At 41.2% G+C, this 21031-nt stretch overlaps 1 protein-coding gene across 2 annotated transcripts in view; it reads right to left on the bottom strand.

Moving 5' to 3' along the window:
• Window positions 1-5: 5 nt before the first annotated feature.
• Window positions 6-21031, bottom strand: part of WWOX (WW domain containing oxidoreductase) — a 476999-nt gene continuing 455973 nt past the window's right edge. For both annotated transcript variants that reach the window (XM_066194643.1, XM_066194645.1), the window contains exon 9: window positions 6-883. In XM_066194643.1, the coding sequence (XP_066050740.1) occupies window positions 695-883 (189 nt within the window). In that variant the 3' untranslated portion in view covers window positions 6-694. The remainder of the gene's footprint in view (window positions 884-21031) is intronic.

The raw sequence follows: 21031 nt of genomic DNA, 5'->3' as shown, positions 1-21031 counted from the left end.
TAGAGAATGGTTTACAACATATCTTTTATTGTAATCTTTTAAGAAAAAAAAAAAAAAAACAAAAACAGAAATATTTAATTAGCTGTGACTGTGACTCTACCATTACTGTTCAGATGTCTTCCTGCACCTTCTTTTTCTAGACAGTGCAGATGTATTTTCAGCCAACAGTCAAGGGCAGAAAATATTTCTTTTCTCAATAATCTTTTGATTTGCCACATCCAATAAAATCCTTGTAGGGAAAAAGAATCAACACAACTACCATCTCCCAATCAATACCTAAAGCCTAACAGACAGTAATTATCAAAATAAGGAGGAAATCCTATATTTGGCTACGTACCTACCCATTAATCAAAACAACAGAAATTATCTGCAGAAGTGCTTTCCTAAAATAAGACAAAAGATGCCTCCTTGGGTTACACTTTGAACAGGCTATAATCAAAAGAAAGAGAACCGAGACTAACTAAGCCCCAGGAAGCCGCATTGTCCCTTTAACCCACAGTATTCCCCACCTCCCACCAGTACTTAACATTTTTCACTATGTTGTGACTGCTATTATTTCATTTAACACCGGTTAATCTGTATCTGAGGTACATGGAAACCCTCTAGATGATAAGATTGGACAGGTTCCAGCGTTGGCAGTTTCCGAGCGCGCGCGCACGCCCCGCGTGTTTTTGATCCTTCCAGGAGCTCCCTGCTATTTGGCCTGGCTGCCAAGCCTTTCTTGGATCAGCCTGTGGCTCAGCTCCCAGAGGGCAGTGGCTGTGGCATCATTCTGTGCCTGAGGGGAGGGCAGGCAGCGGCAGCAGTTGTTGAAGTACATCCCGCCCAGGCCCTCCAGCTCCGCCGCCACCGCGCAGTACACCGTCGTGGCAGCTCCTTGTTGCTGCAATTAAAAAGGAAAAAAAAGAAAATTAAAAAAGAGAAAATAAGCAAAACTATATAAATGCATACAGAGATATTTTATCATTTATTGTTGCTGTAATTGCAACCACGGCCCTTTGGAGCCGTGTCTCGTGCAAGCGCTGGTGAAAGCAGCGCAGCTGGCAGGGTGACCTGCACGGTGACAAGGCTGCAGTCCTGCTGAAGGCACTGCCTCTTGGAAACTTGTCTACAAACCACTGCAATTTTTCTTTTTTCTTTTCCTTCCCTCTAAGAGCAAAAGGAAAGAAAAAACAAAATCCTGAACCACAGCCCTAAGCTCAGGTGTTTTGCCCCTTTTTGGTAAACACCTGGATTGGTGGCAGGGGCTGCCCAGGTGGTGTTTGACACCAGGACTGTTGAGCCAGGTTTAAAAGCAGCACCTCCTAACTTCCCTTTGCATCTCAGAAATCACTGACCATATGCCTGGGCATCCCGACCCGCAACACAGCCTGATAGATGGATTTGGTTTGTTTGGGGTTTTTAAACCTCTTGTGCAAAATTAACCTGGGCACTCCAATTAAGACCTATCATGTAAAGTGCAGTCGGGATTGGTGCCAAATCTGCCCATGGATCAACAGTCTCCCCATGGCAGTTGTCACTGTGAGAGCATTTGTGCGCTGCAGGCAGAGACAGGGCTGGTTCTGCAGAGACACGAGGATTTCCAGTGAAGTTTTGTTCTGTAACAACAATTTCTCATGTCTTCTAATGCTTTAAGAAATGGAGTGGATAGATTAGAGGGTTTTGTGGATCAGAAAGGATTTTTTAATTTTTCTTACTTTCTTTTTTTTTTTTTTTAATTTAAATACCAAGTGAACTTATGTTTGAACAGGAAGAATGGGTTTCTCTGAGTTGTCCCAACAGAAACCTGCCGATGGAGGCCACAGGGTTGGGGCAAGCGCCCTGGCATGGGTGATGGGCTATTCCCTGGCACAGACTAAAAGCACAGTGCCAGAACAGCTGGGGAGAGGGCAAGAAGCTATTTTGCTTTGTAAACTATAATTAAAAATAATAGGTGAGAGCGCATTAGCAAAACACAACACTAATTTAAAACCGATAGAGTTTATCTGGCATCTTATGATTATTTATGTACATCTTAGTCCTTTCTGTGGTAACTAATTACGAGCTGATAGGAATCAGAATAAAGAGGCTGCCAAGTGCAATTGAAAAAGTAAATGAAGAGAAATTAGTTGTTGCTGCATTAAGATAATTTAATGGGAAAAGAGAACGGGCTTCAATGTCTTGTGATTTTCCTCCACTCCTTTTTTTTTTTTTTGGCCTTTCATTGTCACAACCAAGGAAACTCAGGGTGCTTGCTAGGGGGTCAACCTGCAGAAGACCTCTACTTTGCATTCTCATCCTTCAAGGACAGGAAGCAGTTTAAAAAGCCCCAGTTCTCCTTATTTGAGGCATCTCAACTTTGTAGCAGCAAAGAAGTGCATATTTGTTTGCAAGACATGCATTTTCCTCAGCAGATGGGATTAAACTGATAATGATGACTCCACATCTTAGAAATGATGTCCCGTCACAAGGTAAACCAAAACTGTCTGTATTAAGTATTTTGAAAGGCATATATTTATCAACAGACCAAAATATTTTTAAAGTTAGTATAATGCATAGTAATCCTCTTATTAAACCAGTATCTTTTTTTAAAAAAGAGAAAGTATCTTAAAGGTGGTAGCAGAAATGGAAAAGAGTTCTACTAAAAATAATATTAATAGAGAACAATAAAATTTCTATGCTCATTTCAACTCTCCTATAAAGCTCCACAGTACAGGTGTGATCACTGTATTCAGCTGTTTAGAATGTCTCAAAGCCCCTGAAGAATATTATTAGTTTTTTGCAAGCAATTTAACTGGACTTTCATTAGAAAGGTAAAATTAAACTGAATTGCTCAATGCAGAGCAAGAGCCCTCAAGCTATTGCTGAAAAGCATCTGTCCAGCCAAGCTAAACTCAGTCTATCTTTAATAGAATTCAGCTAATTCATAAAATGGAAGTTTATCAGAGCCAGTTTAAAATCCAACCCAGACAATAATTTATCTTTTCAAATGAGTCAGATTTGACGATGTTTGAACAAAATTCTCGGCAGGCAGAAAAACGTCCCAGAGCACAACAGCAGTGCTTTATACCTTGAGCATTGACACAAGCTAGATTCCAGAATAAGAGAATAGTTTTCCCTGTGTGAGCATAGGATATTTACTTTAAGTGATAAAAGATTATGTGGCTGGAAGCCCAAAGCACTTTATCTTGCGATGCCTCCAGTGTTTTGCCGAGAACTGGATGTAAGCAACGTGCCATTTGCTTTTTTGGCTGTGTGTATCCTTACTTCTTTCTAAACGTTTCAATCATGTTGGCTGTTTTGGAAGAAGAAAATTCAATGGTTCTATCATTGAAAGAAAAGTACCTTTCTTATTACTTAAGAGAAATGCAGTCGTATTTATCCCTTCGTTGACAGAGGGTAAAGCTTTAGTATCTCACAATTATGGACAAACATGAACTCATCAAGCCTAGGAGAATGCTTCAGACAGCCAAACTATGTAACAGAAGGTAAATCCCAGATTTTCAGAGCCATTTAAACACCTAATTTCTTTTGTGAGCTGGTTGCATTCAGACTGCTGGACTGCCTAAGTGACTTGTCCAAGGACAGACAAGAGTGAGCAACAGAGTCACAGGAATCAAATCCCATTTTGGGATGGGAGGGATATCAAGAGGTCTCTAGCCCAACCTCCTGCCCAAAGTGAGATGCCTAGAAGCCTCATTTTTGCCATGCTGAATGGGAAAGTCCCCAAGGCATAAATCCCTCCTTTGGATCTACAATCCCACAAACCTCTGTGAAGAGCTAGAGCTGCAGATAAGTGCAAAATGCCTGCGCTGCTAGCCAGAAGCTGCTCTGTTTCTCAGAAAATATTGTTTATCCTTTATGAACACAGTTCTTTGAATGACATCTTTATATGCTGGGCCTTATGACAGTTTAGTAACAAGTTTTAATTTTTTGCTCATCAGCTTTCCTGTTCACATATCATCAGCATACAACAGCAGAGGATGTTAGGGAATCTAATTAGTAAACAATTCCATACTGCTGATACAAGATGAAACATTCTTAAACCAATAAAAAGAGCACTTTAATCACTGTTGAATGACTTTCAATGCCAAGCGGTTTGTGCCATGTCAGAACATAATTTGAAGAAGATTAGAGTACTATATAAAAGAATTAATGTTAACAACTTCGTTAAAAAATGTCTTAAACAATGAGCTTGTCAGTTGTCACAGGCTCTCCCTGATCCATTGTGATTAAGGCCCCCCCTCCCAACAATTTCAGCTGATAAACAATGCTAAAAGCGTCGGGCAACCTAAACATTTTTTTTCCATAGGTCCATCAGTTGTACAGGGTGCTAATCACCAGAGCTGGGGTCAGCCTTCTTTAACCTGCAACAAAGGCAGTGGGTTGCAATAATGAATACACAGGATAAAGAATTTGTGAGAAGCCCAACTGAATCTTTAATCATGCCTCAATGCCATTTCCGATCCAGTCAAATATTTGAAAGCTGCTGGGCAAGCACCACACTATCAATCTTCCCAGTGCACGTAAAATTACCCGGGAATCTTGTTTTGGATTAAGTTGAAGAGTGTCTTAGTAATAAGGGTTCATCATTCTCTTCCGCAAATCATTTGTCAGTTTTGTAATACAATCTTCCTCTGCAGCAGGGTGGGATTTATACAGCAGTTGCTGTTTATTTATAGTTGAGGCTCAAAGATCTAAATTATCCATCCTTCTAAAATCCTTTGTTGAGTTGAAAATACTGAGTAGCTATTAGTTCATAGGCATTTATTTCATAACTGCTTGCAGTCAATCTGTAACTGATGGCACTGAATGGAAATTAATATTGAATATCTTAACAGTAAAAGAAAAGGGGTTCTTGAGATACAATACATGGTAAAACCCTCATTAATATATGTAATGAATCTGTTAGTATGCTGAGATACCATTTATGTTCCTGATAAGAAAACATACTACACAGTTAATGTTTAGTTTTTAGATTTGTCTACCTTCCAATGCATGTTTATTTTCTAAATTTAGACTTTTGTTCTGAAGCAAGTTTACATTCCAAGCGTATAAATAATAGAAACAAAGCCATAACTTATCTGTATATTTATCAACTATGAATGAATAGGATCCACTCCAAACTCTGTTAAGAGCACACAGCACTCAACATTGTCTGCCAGGGAGATGGGATCAGTTTATTTGAAAAGGAGGGGTTTATTTTCTTATGAAAAATTAAGGATAAAGGCCAGTTATCCTGGTAGCCTGAGGTTAAGTTCAGCACAGAGCATTTTAAAAGATGGCCAGTGGAAAGAGGTGAATTCAAAATGACATGAGAGGAGAGTATTTGTGACAAGGGCCAGATTCAAAGCAAGCAGCTCAAGTGAAATAAAAAGGCAAGTCCTTTAAACTCTTCAGGCTGTTCCTGTTATTCATACCAGGACTATTAGACAAAGTCAACACATCCCTAACAGTAAAGTATCAGACGCACACAAAGGCACTGTGAGTATACCATTTACAGCTGAATAACTCATTACACAGCAGTGTGAGGTAGAACCATGGAGTCATTAAGGTTGGGGAAGATCACTGAGTCCAACCACTGGCCTAACCTAGCAACCAAGGTAGTATGAACATATTCCAGATATGAAACCAGTGGGGTGTTCTGTACCTTCTCTGTGCTTCTGACAAGCACCCTGAAGAGTTCATTCTGTTAGAGGGAAAAACTCCTCACCAGATGGCTTCAGCAGTGGCTGTTTTCCTGATTTGAAGTAAAATATAAAATCTCCTTGGAATAACAAACAAAATGACACAGAATCTGTTCCCACAACAATCAGTTCCACATTACCCAAACCAAACTCTAAAGTGACAGCAGCAGTTTTATGTTCCTCCAGCCTCACCTCCACCTGGTGGGAATTAGCACAGGTTTGCTGCTTTCTCAGAGGCTCCACAGACTGGAGCAGGGGCTGAGGATCTGCTCCATTGCTTGTTGTGACCCTGATGCTGATGCTCAGGGAGGGCACAGTGGGGTTTGTGCTGCCTGGGGGCAGCTGGGAGAAAACTGCCCTCAGAATGGATTTGTCTCCTCCTGGTATTGCTACAACCCCCAAGCTGGGATTGTGGTGCAGAGCTTTCTCAAACTACACTTATTCCTTTTTCTGGTCAAGCCCAAGTCCTTGTGAGCAACGTGGAGCACAATGACCTCTTCTGAAAGACACTAGCACATCTAAAATTCTCATGTCCTCATTCAACCTCCAGGATTCCTCAGCATGTGAAGTGTTTTTAGGAGCAATCTTAAGAACTGTATGGTGATATCCCTGGCTGAAGCCAGTTGTAGCTGAGGGAGCCACTTCTCAGTGTCAGGTGTTACTCTGCTCCTTTTCATACTGGGATAACTCAGAGCTGTGAGGAACATTCTCTTTTCCAACAATGCAGTGAACAAGTTTTAGTCTTGCCTGTGAGAGGATTGGAGAACTGCTCAGTTCCTGCTGCAGTCCTCTTACTCAGAGAATCCCAGATGCACAGTTATTTCATGAATAACGCTCAGAATATGTATGTATTAAAGTCCTGTAAGAAAACAGGATTCCTTGATTGCTTTTTCAGCAAGGAAATATGAAATTGAGACCTACCTTTGCTATTTTGGGAGAGCGTGAAACTGAAATCATATCTGCAGCTAAAAAAAATAAAACTTTGGAGCTGCCAAATATGATCTAAACTCCGAATTGGGCTCAGTTGACTTCAGGTCCTATTTCCACCCAAGCGCCAGCAGGAAAACGTGACCTGAACTGACACTGTATTTACACTCCTTTCAAAGCTCTCTCCGAACCACATCTGAACCAGAGGTTCTCAACCACCTCCCCTTCCCCCATCACCACAATTAAACCAGCAAAGCATCTCTTAGAAGATAATACAACGGATAAACCAAAATCTATAAGGTCTGCTTTTTTCCCCTCTGATGTATTCCTTTTTCAACTAATTCCCAACTACAAAGACTCGAAACTCCATCAGCTTCTCTACTTGCAAAGCATAGTTGGTTTCAAGCTGTAACTTTTCTTAGTGTCATTAAGACCCTTACACATTTACAGTATTCTTTACATACATTATAGGAGATAAGTGTGCTATGTTCTTTGAGTAAGGAAACTGCAGTAGTTCATGAAAGAGGATTTGTTTTCAACTGCTGAGGCATTAAGACCTAGTGATTATTCCAACTATTCAGTATATGCAGCTATATTTAACTTACATTCTGGGTTTTAACTTTGCAAAAGAAATCGTGTCCATTGTAATAAATGTATTTTGATAATGCACCATGTTGTTTGTGTTATGCAACCCCCAGTATGTTCTCAATTACAGCAATGATAGCACTTGAAAACTTCCAACCTCCAACATCCAGTATCAAACAGATTTTCTGCAATTATTCCACAGTAGAAAAAAAATACAATACAGGACATCAAGTCAGGAGAGCTAGGTTGTTTTCCTCTTTTTGACTTTTCCTTCCCTAGTGAGCTTGGACAAGTCACTTCAACTCCATGTACCTCACTTTTCCCAGCTAAAAAACGGGGAGAGTACTCTTGTTTACCCACCTCACAGGGGTGTTGTGAGGCGTCATTCAGATTTATGGAGTGCTTTCACACTTAATTTGGAAAAGCACTATGTAAGTATAAAATGTTGTATTATAAACCATTCTTAAAATGTGTAGAAGATGCAGAACAAGGTTGGCAAAGTAACTGACAAAAATGTAATTATCCTTTAAAATCATGCCTATTTTTCTCTATTGTATAAACTTAATTGTTTAACCTGTGAAGCTGTCTGCTCCTCCGGGTCCTGTTCCAGTGTCTTCCCTCTCTCATCCAGTTTTTTTTTTACCCAGACCACAGAGAACTTGGTAACACTCTTACTTTACAGTGAGTTATTAAAAAATGGATGTTTTAGAGAGAAACAGTCCCTGAAAGGGTGATGCATGCATTCACCTCTCCCACCCTTTGCATATGCCAGGCAGAGCCATCATGGCATACCGGGGGTGGGATTCAGTTGCCTAACATGGATCTTGAGACATCTGAGCTGCCTCAAGATATCCCACGTGCTCCACAGCTGTCTTTTAGAAGGGCACATATTTCCCATCGGTCTGGTATTGTATCTGCCAGCCCCTCAGGGATATCTCATCTAAAACCACACAATGGTTAAGACAACACCAGACTGTGCAACTTAAATGGTTTTGCCAGAGCACCTGGAAGGGAGCTGGTTCCCACAGGCAGCACTGTATTTCTTTCTTTTCCAGAATCTTATTAAAGTCCACAATCAGCTTCTGAAAAATGTTTCAAGGCGACAGAGAGCCACCTTAAGCTCTAAAAGCTATAATGAAGCCTGTGGTTTACCTTGCTCCACCAGCATTTCAGGGCAGGAGCAGCAGCACTCCTCACAGGCCTCTTTATCAACACCACATCTCCAGGCACATCAGCGCTGCAATTCCTTCTCCTGCCCACTGAAACCCCGTTCACACCTGATTTACGCTTTTAAGACATCATTGCTCCACTGAAATGGCAGTTTTGTGCACTACATGCAAATGTCTATGATCTTCTCTTCTCACAGGCTGGTATGGAGCAGTGGAGCGATGCAGCATTCTGCTCATTTCTAGATTTGGGAAAAAATCCCTGAGGAAAATTATGGATTTTCATTTCAGAGAGTAACAGGGTAAGGGTGAGATCAGGTTGAATAAATGATGCTGCAGTCCATTGCTTGCCCCCTGCCCTGTGTGCCAGCACTGGCCAGTGGAGTGAGAAGCAAAGAACGTGTCAGGGACAGTCCCTGGGCATCTCAGCACTGCTGCGGGCTGCTCACACCTCAACATCCGTGGCAGCTCACCTTCTGTGGTGCACATTTATACAAACACGATCACAAATACAAATTCTATCACAACTTGTTGGCCACAGTCAAACTGGAAATCCTGTGGAGGACTGGAAATCCTCCTGAGACACATAACCCGCCAGCAAAAGGTGGATTCTTCTGGGCAAGGGCAATTTAAAGAGTTGAGCAAACAGGTTGTTGACACTAAACATATCCTGCCAAAAAACAGAGATTAGATACACTGCTGCAACTAAATCATCAGAACTGGTCTGACTGATGTTTGGGCATACCCAGATGAGAGTTCATTGAAATCACTTCTGTTATTAACTTATACTAAATTGAAATGTTTTATGGTTTTGCTGTACTTTAATTATATATATACTTTATATAAATGTATGTATACATACAGTACTGTATATGCTGTATATATTTATATAGCTTTTTAATACTATTACTAGTCCAAATTTATAGACTTTTTCATATGTATTATTGCAAAGAATATCATCACAGTGCTGATATTGGGCTTCTTCCTTCATTGCACAGATCATTTTTTTAGACTGAATTTTATTTCAGACATTTGTGGAGGGAAAAAAAAAAACCAGACTGCTTTTTAAGGAAGTGACCTTTTGGGACAGATATTTAACAAGCTGTTTGTTTGGGTTTTAAGGATAAAGTCTATTTTTCATCTGTTGATACACATGCACACATATGCACATACACACACAGACACACACAGTTCAATAACACAATGCATTGAAAAACCACAGGGTGTTATGATGGGGAAGTATCATGGTACAAAAGTAACTACCAACTCTGTCTTCCAGAAACTAATTAAGGGAATGTATTTTGCAATAATACAGATCTAGCAAACAGGCCTCTAAAGTCTAGGCTTAGAGCTGTAAGCCAGGCACTCCTGTATTATGTATGTGTGATTTTCATAGATAGCCTGCTGTAAAGTGTGCCCTGTTAGTGCATCTTTCAGGCTCAAAGACACTGGTCTTGTTAATATTTCATTTAGTACATACTGTAGAGCCTCATTTATATTACTTCTATAATTAATGGTGATAGCTTAGGCACTGCCTTTACAAGGAGAGATCCCTGTATGTTGGTCGATGGATAATGAGAAACAATAGATATTTCATTCACCAGCAGCTTGTTGCTAGTTAGTAGGAAATTATCGTGTGTACTGTTGCTTTAATTGCCAGGGTAAATAATGCTGCCGCTGTGTTAGTGAACATTTTAAAGCACTTGATGCAAATAGACTAGAAACAAAACACAAAAAAAATTACCTTTATTATGCTATACCTTAGCATAGGGAGTTTAAAAGGTATGTCTTAAAACATTTGCGTTCTATCATGCAAATATATCTTAATATGCATGTGCTGACTATTCAACTACTGTATTTTAGGAAATACAATTATGCTGCCTTTCTCTTCTCCTATGTAGACTGTAAATAACTGTAGATCTTTCTCTTGTTTTGCCATGTAAATATATGTAAATATTAACAAGCTATGCATGCTGATATTCTAGGCAATTTCAGGTACTTTTATAATCTGAAGGCATGTACTTGAACCGGTTTGTTAAAAAAAAATCAACTCTCTCAAATCCTTTAAAGCTCATTAGAAATTAAAGATTTCTTACTAGACTAGTTCCTTCACTCTCAGTTGTTCTTTTGTTTATTTTCCCCTCTGCTTTGCCAGTGCTGTCTCCCAAGACCCGCCACCAAGGATGCACATTCCAAGGTTGTTTTCTCCAAAGCGTGGGGTCCCATCTCAGGATATGATTCACTCCTTGCCCCAGGATGGGCACCATTTAGATTCAACAACATCCTCAGATGTAAATCTCAGCAGAGTCTCAGAGAGGGGATGTCAATCCCCTTCTCTCTGACCTCTCCCTCTGCTTAATGACCACAGAGCCACAGAACCGTAGAATGGTTTGTTTTGGAAAGGACTTTAAAGATCCTCCAGTTCCAACGCCCTGCCATGGGCAGGAACACATTCCACTGGGCCAGTTTTGAAGTTTTCTATTCCATTTTCTCAGTCCATAATCTGTCAAGCCTGGATTTAATACCACAAGTGCAGGGTTTGAGGGCAGATGCAGGCACAGCCAAGAGCAGTCCCCATGTCTCTGGTTGTGCTGCAGTCCTGCTGCTCACTCAGACGTGCTCCTCTGTTTCAACATGCTCTTTATGTTTCTTTTCCAGCATGCTTATGACTTTGACAGACTGTGAAAATAATTTGATAAATAGCTTGATAAATTTCTCCATCTCCTTCCTTCCGTGCTGTAACACTGTTTGTGGAAGCCTTTCAACTGAAGGACTGTGAACAAAAAAGAAATTACCTAAAGCTTCTAAATCAAGTCACCTCCTGCATACAGATTTGGAGACAAGGTTTCAATTTAGCTCTCTTCTTCCTTCTTTTTTTTTTGTTCATGCAGTAAATGAAGATTACTCTGAGGAAAAAGGTAAGAAGTAAAAAAAAATGCATTTCTCCCCTAGTACAGTAAAGGGAAGAAAAAACTCTCCTCTCCATTACCTATGAAAACTAAATGCAATGACAACTTTTTAATTGAAAGAAAACAGCTTTCATGTCTGAAGATGTTTTTTTCCAGAGCAGGCATATGAGAACAAACACATTAATTGACAGGATCCTCATGACTTTTTAAGTTTCTCAAACTTAGCATGGCGTCTGGGGAAGATCTCTTCCCAGCCCTTGAAGACTCTTTTAAGATGAATGTTTAAAAAGCTGAGCTGACACGGGCATTACATTCAAGTGCAAGCTGTACTATTCTTTAGTAGAGGGCGCAGAAATGGTTCATAGAATTATTATCTTTCTACAGACAAAACCCATTACCTTCACACTAGGAGGGAAAAGCTAGTTTTTAACTTATATAAAACTGAATCAATTATCAATATCTTTGCATGGTTTCCCAGCACTGCTGGAGAGCAGTCACAGAGCTAAACACACAGAGCCATTTGGCAAAAGGGCTTCTGCCTATGCTGGGCTTCTTGTTACACCTTTCATTTAATAAAATCACATCTGCAGAAGCAAAAACAAGTAGTAATGATTTGTATGCAGAGCTTCCACCCTGAATGTCACAAAGGGAGATGGGAATCGCATTTGCAGACTGATCCCTGGGCTTCTGTTGCTTTCGACTTCCTCCCAGTAAAAAGTGAACAAGCAAATAAAAAGCAGCCAGCGATGCAGACTCAAACACAGTGGTGAACAGCAGTGCAGGTCAGAGCATCCATAAAGCCTGTTGTCTTTGGTGTGGAAAAAAGTGCTCCTTCAGCAACCTCCACCATATAATCCCCACCATCCCGCCTCTGGATAATCCTTTTGCTGGCTTTAACAGTGGCCTTCACAGATGCTCGTGTTTCCAGTGAGAAAAGGAAAGCTGGAAGGTAAGTGGTGGTGGCTTTTCATGGTGAAGTCCGCACATGCCCATTGCGTTTAAACTGTAACAGATAGAAATCTTATGTCTTCCAGCAGACAATGTCTAACCTGGTTCTACTCTGTGTTCCTTGAGCATAAAGATGGATAAATGCATTAGCAGTTGTCCTTAAAAAACTGTGTGCCCAGCTATTTCACCAGCACAGGCAAACTCCAGTGCACACAGAGTTGCAGCATCTGCAATGTATATAAAACACAATGCTATAGAAGCTGGCAGTATTGTTTGGGAAGGAAATGTTCATTATTAGACTCTCTTATCTGTTTATCCCATTCATGAGATCTGCCTCTACAAAGCGCATAATGATAAATGGCACATTTGCAAATTATCTTCTGAGTGCTGATGAGAAATCAGCAACCTGCGAGTTGCCGTGACTTTGAGTGAGTACACTCCACTGCGAGCCTCGTTTGCTGAGATGCCTGCCAAATGAGTGCATTAGTATATTAGGAGTCTAATAAATTGACTAACAAGCATTTGATGAAAAATAGCTGTTCCATCCGTTACAGTTATCATCACCAACAACAAGGCTACTGGGGTTGGGATTTTGAAGGCACCAGCTGCTGATAAAAGAGTTGTTGCCGTGCTGTGCCACGCTCTCAGCAGCATCTCCCTCCCTAACTGTGCATCTTAACAAACTCTCAGCAAGACATAGGACCTCCTTTGCTTAAGTTTTCCTCTGCCTCTTCATGACACTTACGAGGATTTAAACCATTGCAGTCTTACTCAGTCCTGTCTTTTCGCTGCAGAAAAAAAGTAAGATGCTGGGTTTCCCTGTCTGGGAAAGAGATGGAAGAGACACTTTATGTTATACATCTCAGCACTGCTCAAACACCTCAACTGTTCACACTCACAATCTGAAAACTTTAACTTGTTAATCTTAGCCACAAACATCAGACTAAAGGACCGAGGTGGCTTTGGCTATAGTCATATTCAGCACAAAGGCACTGCATTATTTATGCAATCAAATGAGTTTCAGGGAGTGGCTCAGGGTCCAAACTCGGTGTCCTCATGGGAGAACTCAGAAAATAAATCATACAACACTCCACTAATGTCAATCACTGCTTTGCTGGACATTTAAGGAACCCAGTTCTTTTCATGAGTAAAACTGATAAGCTCCCATCATACAAACACCCTCCCTGCCTGGGAAGGAGCAAGTAACCACCACATTCAAACCCTCAGGTCCTGCAAAGCAGAAAGAGGGCAGTTAAAGCCCAGGGCTGGCTGTGCAGAGCCCTTTGGGCAGGCTTGGCCGCTCCCCGCATGCACTGTGGGTGTTTGTCCTTCCTCCCAGCACATGGCTGGGGCAGCTACGCTCTGCCCTGGCAAAGCCTGCTTGAGTAAATTATGTCTTTTCAGGCTACTTAATTCTTGGAAGTGCAATATACCCTTACATTCAAGTTTCAGAAATCTTCTTGGTGCCGCTTAATTTGTTTAAAGCAGAGAGGAGCCCAATTCATTACAAAACGCCCATTTATCGTCTGCTGACAAACCCCAGTGAACACTTTAAAACTACACAAGCCTAAGAAAACCTCAGTCTGTATCTTCCCAAATTGCATTTCTGCCTTTACCTGAGACATTCGCAAGATCCCCAACTCTGTCAACAGTCGCTCTCCAGTTTTGTTTAGCTTATCATCAACAGACTCTGCTTTTGTGAGTGGACAAGTCATTTGAGTGTGCACCACAGTTATAATGGCCTGACTGACAGCTCAGCCAGATAAACACGAGAGAATAACAGACGTAGGAACAATCTGGGTATTCATTTTGTCCGTTCAACCGGGTTGAAAGGATTTGCCAGCCAAGGGCACAACACTTCAGGCTAATTTGCTCAGGCAAAGCACTGGCGGAGTGTAGGGCTGCAAGCAGATGACTGATGTTGGGGAGATCGGCGTCCTCAGATGAGGTACTTATTATTCACCTCTGCCTCACGGGAAATGAAAGTACTATTTATTCAAAGCATCCATTTGAAAGAGGAAAACATATAGAAATGAACTTTGTTACAGAACTTGAACCCTTCTTGCTGCATCCCCACTCCTGCATTAATTCCAGCCTCTTGTCCTCGTCCATGTCATCCTGCACACTGCAGCGTTGCTGTTTTCTTGCTCCTCACATACTTTCCCCAGCCCTTTCTCCTGCTTTGCAGTTTCACCCCTATAGCTGACACCAGGTACATTTTCTTTTCTGTTTATCCTCCATTATTAAGCTGTACTCAGCTCTGCAAACCTCAGAGGCCCAGCTCTATTCTCAGTGTCTGGTGTAGCCGAGGGTGTCCACGATATCCTGACTGTGTCTCACACGCCAAATGCCTCTGCAATCTTTTGCCCAATATCAGCCCCATACTCCAACAAGAGCCACGTGCTGACAATGAGCTGCATCAATCACCACTCTGTTGTGGAGCCAGGGGACCCAGGGCCAGTGCAATGACAGTGCTGTCCTGGTTAAGGAAAGTTGTCTCTTGCACATTTTAAGCACCCTGTATTTAGAATGACAGAGCTGCAGGTTCACCTGCTAATCATGTAAAAGTAAATGATGGGTAGAACAGCCAAGTTTGTACTAAGAAAACGTAAACACTGCTCTGACATATTCCCTCAAGCAAGCAAGCAAGCAAAATAATAACAGTTTGCTGTGGAGGTTTGCAAGTTTGCTCCCATTAATTAAGTTCCATTTTCCGGGATCTTGAGTTTTAAGATGTTTTCTCCAGGACTGATTTCAACAGCTCTTTCTCCCACTGAAAAGCAAAGGCTGAACCCTGCTTTTGGTGACAGCAGCATGACTCCACTGGCTTCCTCCAGCTGTGGAGCCAAGACACAAGGTGCAGTGGGATGGAGGTAAATCCCTGAGCATTTTTGGAGGGCAGTGTCCCAGCAGAGCGCTGGGCAGGCTGGGAACAATGGCCCTTGCAGAGGTGATGCACTAACAGCCTCAGACACATCACGGGAGGAATGTAAAGTGCACCTGACATTTCTTTTGATCTACTCCTAAGAAGCATTAAAAGGCACATTAATGTGCTGCTTTAGTGCGTGTTCAATGTGATAGTTGGAGACATAACAGAGCCTTTCACAAAAGTCTAATTGGGGAGAAGAATAAACTTATTGTTTCCTCCTCTGGACATGCACCCTACAACATAGGCAGAGTTGACATTTGCATGAAGTATGTTGCTGTTTTGCATTTTAAATCCCAGCATGCTAAATGGAGGTTGAATGATCACTTTGACTATTATTAGGAAATCAGCACATGTCCAACAGCAGTTCTACAGATGCAGGAACTGATATTGCCCAGCAGCAGCTTATCTTTCTCCAATGCTCAAATTCAGAAGTGCATGGGTATATTTACATACTTATAAGTTTGTCCATTTAAAATGTCAAATGAACACTAATAAAGTATCTGAGCTCCTACAGCCACTTTTCATGCAATTGCTCGTGGACATCTGCACACACACATCATATTCACATCCAGTAGCAGAGTTTTGTGCATTGAGCTATTGATACCTCTTGACCTTGTCAGACTATGAAGCACCTTTGCATCTCTGTGCTTTCAGTTGCTATGTTGAAGTCCCTTTGCTCTTTTAGGACAACCACACAATGAATAAACTGCAACAAACCCAGCTAAGGAAAAAGAAATGTAAAAAGGGAACGTTCATACCCAGGTTAATCAATAGGAGAATAAAGAGAGTGAGGAAAGTCAGGTCTAAGTTCCACAGTAGAGGTAAGGTCAGGAATGACATTACTGGGTCATCCTAAATTTTGCTGAAGGCTGTGTATTCCTTGTTCCTATTTCTATCAGCTTAGGTGTGTGTTTGCACATCTGGTCAGACCTATGTTCCGCTGAACTCTGTTTTGCTCTCTGTGCAATGCTCTTTCTTACATCTGCTGTGCTGATAATTTATGTGTCCCTGATTAGCTCCCTCAGTGCTTTATCTCTGGGAGGATTAGAGGCTTTATGGTGTCCTCTTCATTTGTCTGTAGCACCTCCTTCCAGCCTCAGCCAGGCTTCTTGGACAGCCTTCTCTGCTGCAGTACTAACGATGCCAAAGCTGCTATACTAAGCCATGCACCTCTTAAACTCCCCTGGCAAAAGGCAGTCTAATTTGGGAGAACCACTAGCTCCCTTTTGTTGCAGCTCTTACTCAATCTAGCCACAAAAACTGCAGTGCAAGGGAGGAGGAGGCTGAGGAATGGGAGCTCAGAGAGCCCTGCTGCTCTGTGTCCTGGCACTGACAGAAAAGCAGGAACCTGCAATGCCAAGGCTCCCCAAGAACACAGCATGTCCTGATCGAGTTAGGCAGGTAGTTAAAACAACTCCAAACTGCTCTGGTATAAAACAGATGGATGCAGAGGTCTTCTGGATCATATACCAAGAAATTCTGATTTCTGTGTGATATTTATAAACCAGTCAGTTTTTTAGCTGGCACCAATTCAGGATTAAAGGAGCTCCAGCTCCAAGACCACACATGACACTCAGTGCCTCAAAAAAATTTTGAGGCTCTTCCCATCCTAGCTTTTTTACGTACTCACTTTTCTTGACAACAGCATGATGTTCTTATAAACAAGGAAACGTCCTGCTCACCACAAAGGTGAAAGATGGGGGTTTGTTTTGAGCTACTCCTCCGGTTGATGTTCAAGGAGGACTCTCATGAGCCCATCTTGAAAACTCAGGAATTCCACTACAACTTCAATAAATTGTTTGTCCTACATGAAAAATTTTGAAATACAAACCAAATGTATCAGAAAACTTCACAAAAATTTGTGCTGGAGGCCATGTGGATTTCAGAGGCCTTCCTTTCAAATGATCTCATTAAACAGACCTTTAAGAAGCAACCAAGATTCAAAATTTAGCTTTCTCAATATTTGGATCTGTATCCCTTTCCCAAAATGAAGCCAAAGCTTTGCTGATGGAAAACCCAATCTGGAGACCAGGGCAGAGGAGAGGGCTGAGCACAGCAGTGGTGGGAGGAAAGGGGGACAATTCCCTGAGCCTGAGGAGCACCTGGGATGAGAAGCTGGAGCTGCAGTAAACCTCCACAGTGTGAGTGGGCACATGTGCTGTCACTCAGAGAGAGAAATTCTTCCTTTTGATGGGATACACACCTCTTCTTCTTCCTCCAATAGGAGGAATGGAAATGAGCCTGGCTTCCCAGCAAACACACAGAAGATCCTTTCCCATTGGTGCCAGTCAGTTGACTCTATCTCAGTATTTTTCCATTTGCTACATACAAGAAAAAATGATGCTGTCTAACGAGATCTCTATCCCCTGTTTTGCCACAATGCCATATCCTGCTAGGAGGATACTCTTTTGACAATAAATTTCTATTAAAGTGCAATATGCTCTTAAGTGGGGCAATCTTTTTCAGTTGGCAACATGTGAAATAGATGTTCTTCCAACTGCTGTATTGGAACTGTGCTATCTAATTCTCCTTACATACTTTTGAACACTTTTTTTTCAGCCCAGTTAGATTACAGAAGGGAAAATCACTCCGTGGTATAAATGATAAATACCTAAAGGATATTTAGCGCTCACTTTCTGACAAGTCCAAAAGTGAATTTGCTGCAAAATAATGAACTTAAGTGACCCCTGCTGACTTCTCAAGGAATGACATTCCATAGGGAATCCCATCTGTGAAACGAACGGTTCAGGTACAAAATCAAACCCTTTGTCTCAGCTCCTTGGACTTTTTCTTGGAAAAAAAATCTTCCTTAGAAAGTTACTGGCAACATGAAATGGTTCTCGGGTCTACAGTTTTGGCTGGTCCATCTAATCATTGAAACAAAAGAAAAAAGGTCAGATTTGAACCTTTGCAGCAGCCAGACACAATTTCTTTTTCAGGAGTATAATCAGTTAAGCATAGCTGGAATCTGAACGTCTTCTATCTGCCCACATATCTGGCTGGTGCCTTCTGGCCTTCTGTGTGATGCAAGGGGCTAATAAAACGTGGCAGCACTTGATGTCAGATAGTTTGTCTCTGCCTTGTTTAATCACTCTGAATGGAGTGATGCTCAAGCCCAACTTGCATTCACTATCGGTCTGTGAGAGGCTGCTGAGAGCTACTTCTCAGCAATCAGTTTGAACCCTTGGCAAGACATCTGTCAAGTACACTTTAGCATCCCCACAACCTCGAAGTAAGAGAAGTGGCCTTCTCAATTTGGATGCAATATTAAAGGCAGTTGACAGAAATCTTACATCCCGCTGCCTTTTCTCTCTAGGTTGGCAATTCTGATCCCATTAAAGTCAGTGGGAGCCTTGTCATTGACTTCAATAGACCAAACACTGCAAACATAGTGTTCAAGATGGAATAAACACAACTGGATAACTCTCAAACTCATTGAAAACCTAAAATCCCATTAGGTTATTGAGGTATCCTGACACTCAAGAGACACTTGACACTCCAGAAGCTGAGGCATTTCACACAAAACCCAGGATGTGTCCAAATGAGGAGGCAGCATCGCTTTTGTGCTCGTTAAACTCCCAAAACATGAGTTAAGCTTCCACTACAAATCATGGTCTGAGGTCCAGTTGACTACAGCACAAACTTGATCAGAACATCTACACCCCAAACAAAAGAATTGTAAGTTCAGATGAACTTCCTTAGATTTCTCATGACCTCCTTTGCAGTGGTTAAAACGACTTCATTGCAAATGAAAATGTTAATCCAGTCAGACAGCACACTTAAAAAAATACACCAAAAGAAAAGCAAAACAGAAAAAGTGACCATCCAGCTCATTTTGTGTGTTGGTCTTCACAAAACCCGAGATATCATAAGTACTGGAAATTATAGGAGAATATCTCACAGGATGTATATATATATTTAAAAAAACCCCTTCACAAAGGCATACGCTGCAAATGGCTTAAAAGCATCCCAAGTATTCTTGGAAAGTGCAATAGCAGATAAGCTCCCCTCTTAGTTTGTCTTAGACTAGGTGTTAGTGCAAGTTACGACCAAGAATTTAGCACATCCATTCAAATTATACCTAAAGCACTAAATCCAGCACAGCAGTAATTTTCTAGTCTTTCATACTTCCCAACTTAATGAAAAGAGACGTTAATGTCCCAACCATAGATTAATTAGATGGAATCATTAAGAATTATTTCCCAGGTATCTCTTGCTAATACATGTATTATCATTGAACACTACCAACCCTGTGTGGAAGGTTAATGTTATTTTGGAAGAATGTTTACAGTATCAGGGATTGAAAACCCAATACCTAAAAAAATATTTTCCACCTGCAGCTATCTGTCATCCATCCCACACAAACTTTGAAAGCTTTCCACTATCTGTCAAAACACAGGTTTTGATGCAATAAAGACTGTAATTATTGAGCATTTACAAGAAATAATATTTTCCCTCTGGTACACGTTATAACAGTTGTTAACATGCAAGTATGAATACTAATGCTCCAAGCCCACCTATACTCTTCACAAATGATAAGGATTTTTTCAAATACTGATACAGAGGCAGGTATAATAAAAGAGCAAGATAAGACTGAATATAGGTTTTGAAAAGTAAATGTCAATCAGAATAAGGTTTTTAGAGGCATAAGAACTTGATTTGAGGCAGAGTTTGGAAATAAAGCTGACAATTAGATCCAGAGATATAAACAGCACTTCTTTTGTGTTGAAAAATAAAATGATCCTTTTGCAACCAAAATACCAGGCTACAAAGATGTGTGAAGGAAACAATACCGAGGATGCAACAAAACAGCTCTGCAGATGCCACGCTAGCAGATGGCTTAAGCCGGCTGAATTACTGTATAAACATTTAACTGAGAGTTTGATTTTATAAGTGTGGAAATTATACAAAACAAAAAGGAAATGATTCTAAGAAGCACTTAAATTAGTAATTTGTAATTTTCTCTGCTAAGATGGCCTAGCTCTGCTGCCTTGCAAGAGTCCATTGAAGAGGGGGTTCTGGAATCTGTGAGAGAAATTGCACGCCGTAAAAAGGGAGCTCGTATGAACACACAGAACCAAGCGAGGCACTTGAAGGTAAATATATACCTTTCCACTGATGTTGCAGCTCAAATCCATTCTAACTGCAAGTTAATAAAAAAATCTCCCCGCCCCTCCCCGCTCTCCATTTCCTCCTTCATGTCTAGATAACAAAGGCTGTGTCTCTCTGTTTATATCTCAGTAACTTCTACAGCAACCGCTTGTCGTGTTACTTGGGCTCAATTGTAATATGTGGGCAGGAAGGGCACAAGAGAAAAAGGCTCTTTGTGCACAGATATCTTCAACAAATACCAGTCAGAGGCGGAAAGGCAAAAATATACAGGAAAAGGGGGAAGAATTTATGCAGAAATAATGTGGCTTCTTGCTACAGAGTACAGTCTGGATACAATAAGAGCATCACTGCTGAATTGATGGGTTTGGCCTGATTAATGCTTAGACATGTGTCTTAGATGAATGTTTTCTATCATTTTGCAAAGAAATAACAGCCAAAACAGGAGGCTGATGATGGGTAAAGGGTTTTATCCTGATTTACTGAATGTCAAAGCAATCTGTCCTCAAGATTTCCCAGAACAGTGACAATTTTTTCTCCTGCCTTTCCTGGTGAGCAAGCAGACCCCAAACAATTCTAGCAGCGAGTGACAAACCTGCTCCTTGAAACTGCCACTGTCGGTGTCAGTCTGCACGACATCCTCCTCAGATGCTCCACAGCAAACACAACCGCAACTGCTGCTTACGCTGCACTTATTTACAGTTCACCACTCCAAAGGCCAGCTCACCATTTTACATTCCTTGCTGCTGAAAAGCCATAACTTGCTATTCCAGAACTGAGATAGCAATTACA

The sequence above is a fragment of the Chamaea fasciata genome, unplaced genomic scaffold, assembly GCF_029207755.1.
Source record: "Chamaea fasciata isolate MVZ Bird 193981 ecotype frontalis unplaced genomic scaffold, bChaFas1.0.hap1 SCAF_12, whole genome shotgun sequence".
In the NCBI taxonomy this organism is placed as follows: domain Eukaryota; kingdom Metazoa; phylum Chordata; class Aves; order Passeriformes; family Sylviidae; genus Chamaea; species Chamaea fasciata.
This window is presented reverse-complemented; position numbering and strand designations above follow the sequence as displayed.